This window comes from Sapajus apella, unplaced genomic scaffold (genome assembly GCF_009761245.1).
Source record: "Sapajus apella isolate SASKATOON/1434 unplaced genomic scaffold, GSC_monkey_1.0 scaffold96, whole genome shotgun sequence".
In the NCBI taxonomy this organism is placed as follows: domain Eukaryota; kingdom Metazoa; phylum Chordata; class Mammalia; order Primates; family Cebidae; genus Sapajus; species Sapajus apella.
In genome coordinates this window covers 1,800,171-1,808,274 of record NW_022437036.1, presented here as the reverse complement: position 1 = coordinate 1,808,274, position 8,104 = coordinate 1,800,171, and the positions used below count along the sequence as shown (strand labels likewise).

The 8,104-nt window shown below is 62.1% G+C and overlaps 1 protein-coding gene across 1 annotated transcript in view; it reads right to left on the bottom strand.

The window, feature by feature from the left end:
* The window catches only part of CABLES2 (Cdk5 and Abl enzyme substrate 2), a 17,923-nt gene extending 9,819 nt beyond the window's left edge, over positions 1-8,104 (bottom strand). The window contains 2 exon segments of the mRNA XM_032257098.1: positions 7,731-7,879; positions 7,881-8,104. Of these exon segments, the coding sequence (XP_032112989.1) occupies positions 7,731-7,879; positions 7,881-8,102 (371 nt within the window). The 5' untranslated portion in view covers positions 8,103-8,104.

Here is an 8,104-nt window from a genome sequence, read left to right as displayed (position 1 = left end):
GGCAGCAGGCTGGCCGGACAGCAAGGTGGGAGGGGATGGAGGGGCTGTGGGGCTGGGGCAGGCAGCGGGCTCCGAGCGTAGTGGGTGGGGCAGAGCACCCAGCTGCATGCTGAGGGGGTATGTGGCAGGCGCTGGCTGTCCTGAGAGGCCCAGGTGGGCACTGGCCTGTGATGGGTGAGGGCGGCAGGCTGCCCGAAGAGGAGCCCAGCGGAGGGTGGGGGGAGATCCCATAAGTGCGGAGACAGGAACAAAGCAGCCTATTTCCATAGAAATAATAAAGAAGAAAGTAACTAGAAATATAACCGTAATAGTTATTAGTTACTTATAGGTGATCTTAGTTATTCACAGGTGATCTTAATTCCTTTACTAACGCCTCTTGGGTTGGAAGTTTGAACCTGGGGTGACATTGTGAAATGAATGACACTAAGGCAAGATGCTCTAAGCCCTCTGTCACACCCGCATAAGGGCTGCTGGAGGGCGCCTCGGCTGTGCGGCAGTGCCAGTGCTGGGAAGGCGCCCGCTGTTTAGCCAGCTAGGGGAGGAGATGTCCAAGATGGCTGAAACGTCTCCTTCCCTGAGGAGTTAGGAGAAAACTCCGCTGCTCCAAGCTCTTGTGGTGGGCCTGACGACTGTCAGGAGGCCCGCAGACACCCAGGGGCTAACTGTCTCTGTGTGACGCTGTGCTTCAGCGGCCACGTTCCATGTCCACTCGCAGGCTCTGCGTCTGCACCTGGTTCCTTTTTTCTTAGAAAAGATCATCAGTAATAGTAATACAAATCTTCATGTTTTAGTTCTTTCTTGATAAGTATGGAAAAAGTGCTGATGCATTATGCTGCTTGCCTCACTTCGGGTGCCAGAGATTCCAGAGCCCCCATCTGAATAACACATGATGTACTTGACCCTGTCACTGCCACGCCCTACCTACCCTGCTCTCAGATTTGCGACTCAATAGAAGTGAGAGCGTCCCGGCACGGGGCCACTGCTGGTCTCCACGATCTGGGTGGCAGTGGACCCCGGGGCCCAAACTCTCTTTTCTCGATCTCTGTGTCTTATGTCTTTTATTTCTACAATTTATCATCTCTGCAGCAGCTGGGAGCGGCTCACAGAACCCTGCAGGGCTGGACCCTATAGCTGGATGGGCAGGGCCCACACTGGGGAAAGGAGCCGGTGGGGGAGATTAGGGGACTGTCCCCAGAGAGGTGTCTGTGTGTCCTGCCCTAGAAGGCTGGGCCTGGAGGCCCTGAGGACCAGCCTGTGTGTCTTTCTGGAAGCTTCTTCCCACAAGTAACTACAAGGGGATGCCTGGGTACTTGCACACCTGGGACCTCGTCTGCAGGCCTGTGGGGGCCACAGCAGAAGCTGGGGGCCCGGTGGCAGCCTGCCTGGCAGCGCTGTTGGAGCTGGCCCTGGACGCAGAGGAGCTGCAGGCGGAGGCTGACACTGCTGCTGCTAGCCGGGCTCCTCCACAATTTTCTGGTCGCTGCAGGAATGATGGGTCTCCACCAAGCTTTAACATCTGTTCCCGGCTGACTCTGCAGGTCTTTTTCCGTGATTTCCTTCTCTTTCTTTGTAAGCATCTTGTTAATGAAGTAGAGCTGCACGGTTGGAGGGTAAACTGAGGCACGGAGCTGTTTAGCAATGTGCCCAAGATGACAAGGCCGGCAAGATACAGAGTGGGGACCTGAGCCCACGTGGACGGCCAGGCGTGGCCACCCGGTGCGCTGCTCCCACTGTGTCAGCAGAACAGCCGCTGCTCTCCGCTGTTTCTCAGGTGCTCACTTTCTGAACCTGGTTCCTTCCAGGCCGTATTTTTTGGTTTGAGTCCAGAAGACTCTGATGATGCTGATGGAGGTGTCTACGCCTGGGTGCAGAGCAGGTGGCCGACTGGGGAGGACACCGCTTTGGCTTTCCCTTCCCCTCCGCCTCCACGGGAGCTGGCGTTGAGGGAGACCGAGGGAGGCACTTCCCTTCCAGAACCAGGGCAGTCACGACTCATCACCACAGCAGGGCGCCACGGCTAGCAGGATGGGCACCGGCAAGCGCAGATGGGACCCAGGCCAGCGTCCACTGCTTGGCCGCTCTGGAGGCCGGGCTGGGAAGCCATGAGCTGGACCCCTGCTCGCCCTGGGTTCCACAGAGAGGCGGTGTCCGTCTGTCTGGCAGACACAGAGAGGATCACGCATGTGCAGATACACCACCTGGCCACGCCCAGCTGGGAGCAGCACGCATGCCGGTCAACAGGAGGTCGGACATGTGTGATCACAGACAGCACTACAGCACGGCTGCACAGGCGCATGGACACCATGGGGGCAGAGAGGCCCGACATGTAGGGGCACAGGTCGCTGTCTCCACATGGGGGAGGGTCTGAGGAGGGGCACCAGGGAGCTGGGGGGCTGGCCTGTGTCTCAGCAGGGGAGTGCCACTCATCCTGCGGGCACCAGACCTTCACCCAGAACATGCCAGGAGCAAGCCAGCAAAGCAGAAAGAACGAGGCCCTTGGCGAGGCTCAAGCCCCATGCCCCACACACCCCATGCCCCACACGCCCTGTGCCCCATATGCCCCACACACCACACCCCACACGTCCCACATACTGGGGCAAATGCAAGTCCTGCTGAGTCCCGCGAGGGCCCCCCTCCGCTCAGCCACGGTAGATACACCGGCAGCACCTACCTGTGGTTCCCCCCACACTGCAGTGGCAGGGACCAGCTGGAAGCTGCCTGCATCTGACTTTTGGGAAGAAGGGATTGGGGCAGCGGGGAGGCTGCCCCCCATCTGCGGGCACACCTCACTCTCAGCACTAGGCGGCGGGCCACCACGCCTCCACCCGGTCATGCTCACAGATAGGAAGAGAAACCTGCTCCCGATTAAACACTGCTTCCAGTGCTCCCTACACGTCCTTTCCTTTGTCACGGGAGAAATGCGCAGAAGAGGAGGCCTGACGGCCCCATCTCCATCAGAAACCCAAAGCTGTGTGTAGGAGCCGCTGTGGCTCAGAGGGAACTCAGCAGGCCTGGCCGGGAGAAGGGGTGTGCAAATGCCCTTGACGGTAGGTCTGACAGCATGAGAACAGCTGGGACTCTCCACCAAGTGGCCGCTCCTGCCCCATGGTGTGCCTGCTGCAGCCCCGAGACCGGGATGCTCCCTCGCCAGGAAAACTCGGGCAGTGGTGCTGTGCAGCCGCCCCCAGCTCTGAGTGTGAGCAGTAGTCTGGTCCGACCACCCCCAGCCCATCCCCTGGCCGGGCACCTGGCAGGCCACCGACCCTGGGGGCACGGTACTGAATGCATGGCTGGTCTCGGGTGCCCTGTCTCATCCAGCCCAGCACTCCCTCAGGGGCTTGCAGCCTCACCCGGCGAAAGCATCCATGTGGGGTCACAGGGCTGGGCAGAGTTGGGGGTGTCGAGTGGCCTCTGGGCTGCCACAAGAGGTGTGCCCCCAGGCTCTGGCCTCAGCTGACCACTGCCAGCTGCTTGCCAGCTGGAGAGCAAGAAACCCCCAAATCAGGCTTGTAAACAAGCGCCAGATGCCAGACTGAAATTGGTTTAACTTGGACAGCAGCTTGGCGACGCTGAGTGGCTCCTGGCCCAGACAGCAGCCTGCCCCACAGCTGCCGCGCCAGGCCTTTCCCCAGAAGCGTCTGGGCACAGGCCCTCCAGAAGTGGGGCCTCTGCACCCAGCTAACAGAGTAGGCCTTCTTGCTGATGGCTGCACCCTGGCTCCTGGCCGGGCCACATGTGGCTGCAACTTGGGGAAAGTTGTTTGCTCGGGAAGGGGGGAAGGGGCGCACCACTGCCACGTCATTAGTGCTGTGGACACTGACTAGGGCTGTTGTGGGTGGAACCGTATTGCCCCCAAAAGACAGGTGGAAGTCCTAACCCCAGTATCTGTAAATGGGGCCTCAGTTGGAAAGAGGGTCTTGGCAGATGTCATCGAGTTAAGATGTCACAGGGTTAGTCCTAATCTAATGACTGGCACCCCTGTGAGGAAATCGCCACATGGAGACTCAGAATGTGGGAACAGGATGGTGCTCAGGCAGAGGCTGGAGCCACGTGGCCACAAGCCCGGAGCCCTGGAGCCACCAGAGGTGGGAATAAGCAGGGAGCATCCTCCCTGGAGCCTGAGAGGGAGCGGGGTCCTGTCTACACCTTGGGGCTGCGCCTCCAGAGCCAGGAGAGGCAACGCGCTCGCAGTGCTGTGAGCCACCGGGTTGGGGGGGGGCGGCGGGAAGGAGGCTGCAGGCGGAGAACCCCGCACCTGCTCCAACCCAGCTGGGAACCCCACTTGCTTCTGGGCATTAGGCAAAGGCAATGTTAAAAGTGAAGATAAACCTGGTTGGAAGTTCTACGAGGAAAACGAGGGTTCCGACGACTCACTGACACAACAGAAAGCGCCGCACAGGCTGAGCCTCCCTGGGAAAGAATAACTCTCCTGGGGACCGAGTGACGAGAGGCTGGTCTGCCTGGTGTGGTGGCTCCCATCTGAAATCTCAGCACTTGGGTGGCTGAGACAGATCACTTGAGCCAGAGTTTAAGACCAGCCTGGACAATAGAGTGAGGCCCCATCTCTCCTAAAATAGAAACGCAGCCAGGGCACTCCTGCCTGGGAGACAGGGAGAGACCCTGTCTGAAAAAAGAAAATAAGAGGCTCTGCTCACCCCACACTGACTCCTGCCACACACCTCGCCCAGCCCTGGGCCCGCATCTGACCTCTGACCTCAGGGAGGCCACGCCTGGTGCTCAGTGTGAACCCACTTCTCAGAGGAGCCTGAGTTCAGAGGCCATGCCACCTGCCGAAGGTCACAGAGCTACTAAACAGTGCGCTGGGATTCCAAGCCAGGTCTGTTCCCAGAGCCCAGGTCAAGACCCCATGCTCACGAAACTGACGTCAGGGCCACCGTCGGGACTTCCAGAATTCTCTCCACTTCCTAGAACCAACTCATCTGAGAACTCAAGCCAGGAGCCAGCACCCCTTTGCTGGGGCAGCCACCCTTCCCTTGCTCAGCAGTCAGGCCCGGGGAACACAGGGAGAAATGGACGTCCTCACGCTGGGGGCTACCTAGCAGGAGAGGGGCCACAACCCTCAGACACAGGTCGGCACCATGAATGCGGCAGCAGAGCCCCAGCAGGGACAGCCCCAGCAGCAGAGCCCTCCCGTCCAGGAACAGCTCAGGCTTCAGGAAAGATCTGAGCAGGGAGGTGGAGGCCGAGGAGGAGAGAAGGGAGGAGACAGCCCTGGGAGAGGCAAGGGGTGGGGGCGCACAGGACCACGGTAGGTACTGCAGGAGGACCAGGGGCACCCAGCCCATGCCACGTCCCATCCTGTGCCAGGGATGCTGGCCACAGAGCACCCTCTTGGAACCCCAGAAGGCATGGCCGTGCCATGCCTTCTGTGCTCAGGACTGTTGGCACGGAGGCCCCTGCAGGAGATGCCTCCTCAGTTACGGGCCCTTCCCCGCAGCGTCGCTGCGCCCTGCCTCCCGAGAGTGGGCTCCACTCTACGCCAGGCCTCGTGCACACAGGGCTGCATGAATTCTGCGGAAGGAGGGCCTGCGACAGCACCCCGCCTGCCTGGCATCACCACCGGTTCTGAGCACTCAACGCAGGACGGAAGGACAAACCTGTTTCCATGGTAAGCAGCAGGGCCCAGGGTTAGGGAAAAGCCCTCCGCACCTGTGGAGCTGGGCTGCTGGGGTGTGCCTGCTTCCCCTGGAGCCCACACCCCGGGGCCTTGCTGCGCCACCCTGGAGGGTGCCATTCGGATCCATCTCTCCCGCTTTCCCCGAAGGAGCTGGCAAAGTGTATGTGCCCATCCATCCCTCTGCCCCAGTCACCCCTCTGATCCTCCTGGGAGCAGCGGCCAGGCATGTCCTTGGGGGGACATCTGGACAGGCCTGGGTCTGCATGCGCCCTCAGCCTGGCTGTGGCCAGGAGTACTTCCAAGGTCCAGTGCTCTGCGGCCAGCGTGACGCAAACTGCATGTGACGTCACAGTCTTTGAGAACACAGTGCTGTGTTCTGAGCCCAACCTTCCTCAACCAAAGACCTTAAAGGAACCCAATGCCTCGACCTGCCTGAAGGCCAGGGGTGTGGGGTGACTCTGATGACCTGCAGGTAACCATGGAGCCCATGACAGCCTTGACCCAAGAGCTGTGGCAGCCCCTTCACTGCACACCTGCAGGGGCTGCTCCAGGCACAGCTGTCCAGCAGGCACAGGGGCCTGTGGACAGCGGCTCCCTCTGAGAAGGAACCACAAGCAGCCAGTCCTGGGCCCAGAGTGAGGGCTGTGGGGTGGGATAGCCCCGAGGCCCAGGAGGCAGGGTCACCCAGGGCCTGTGCTGAGAGAAGGACACAGGGTGTCTGGCAGCCAGGGGTCACCTGGGCAGGGGGCACACACTGGACAGGCAGGGCTCATGGTTGGGGTTGCCCTCAGATGGGCTGATGGGTTCGCAGAAGTGCAGTCAGGACGGGGGAGTAATAGCAGACCCAGGGTGTAACAGGTCCAACAATACCGAGCTGAGAGTGATGGGGGGTAGGTGGGGGTCAGCAGGGAGGTGACAGGGAGGGGAGGGGTGCCAGAGACCAGCTGCTGTGGGATGGGAGGTCTGGCTGTGTAGGGGGCTCTGGGAACAGGTGTCAGTGACAGTGCTGGGAGGATCCCAGCCCACATGCTGGTTCTGGGGAGGTGGGCACGCAGGGTGTGACCTGGCTCAGAGAACACGAGGAGATGCACAGGGGCTGTCTGTGTACAACCCTGGTATGAGTGCGGAGGGTGGGGCATGTCCAGAGCCCACAGGGCTGCGTGAACCCTGAAAGCCACGTTCAGAGGATTGACAATGTGCAGACCCCGACCCCATATCCAGGGGCTGACAGAATTCAGGGGACACGAACCCTACGTGCGGGTGCTGACAGGGCCTGAGGAAACCCTCAGCAGAGCCCCGGAACCCCCGGTTCTGTATCAGGACTGACAAGGTCCCAGTGAACTCAACCCATGTCCTGGGCTGAGGAAGGCCTGGCTCACCTAACCCCTTGTCCTTGGCTGCTGGGTCCCCAGGCCACCTTCACCCCGGTCCTGGCCTCATGAGGCCCCAGGTGACCCTGACCACTGTGTCCTGGGCTGATAGGGACCCAGGTCACCTGAAGCCGTGTCCAGGGCTGACAAGGCCCCAGCTCACCTGACCCCCTTGTCCTGGGCTGCTGGGTCCCAAGGCCACCTTCACACCTATTTCCTGGCCTGAGGCCCTAGGTGACCCTGACCCCTGTATCCTGGGCTGATGGGGACCTAGGACACCTGAACCCCTGTGTCCAGAGCTGACAAGGCCCCAGGTCAGCTGACCCCCTTATTCTGGACTGTGGAGACCCCAGGTGATCCTGATCCCTGGTTCTGGGCTGCTGGGTCTCCAGACCAGTCTGACTCCTGTGTCCTGGGCTGATGAGGCCCTAGGCCACCCTGACCCCTGTGTCCAAGGCTGACAAGGCCCCAGGTCACCTGACTCCTGGTCCTGGCCTGATGAGGGCCGAAGTGACCCTGAGTCGTGTCCTGGGCTGATGGGGGCCCAGATCACCCGAATCTCTGTGCCCAGGGCTGACAAGGCCCCAGGTCACCTGACCCCCTTGTCCTGGGCTGATGAGGCCCCAGGTGACCCTGACCCCTGGTCCTCAGCTGCTGACCCGGCCCCCAACCCTGTCCCTGTCCCCGGCGTCATGAGCTGACCTGGCCCGGCCCCCACTTACCTCTGGCGCTGCCCGTCCAGGCCGAGGCCGGCGGGCGCCTGCGTGGGGCTGAGCAGGCCTTGGGGCGCGGGGGTCCTGGCGGGCAGCCCGGGCAGGCCGGAGGGGGGCTCCGGCGGCGGCAGCGCTGGCGGCTCGCGAGTCTCGGGGGGGCGGCGGCGGGGGCTTCTCTCCGCCGGGGCCCAGGCTCGGGGGCCGCCCGTCCAGGGAGATGTTGTTAAGGAAGAAGAGCGCGGCCTGGCGGCGCCGCGAGTCCCCGCGCCTCCGCAGCGCTTGCGGCGGAGCCCGAGCGGCCGAGGGCGGCGCGGCGGCAGGCGGGGGCCCGGCGGGGCCGGGGGTCGGGCCCGGGGCTCCACCCGCCGCGGCCGCGGCCATCC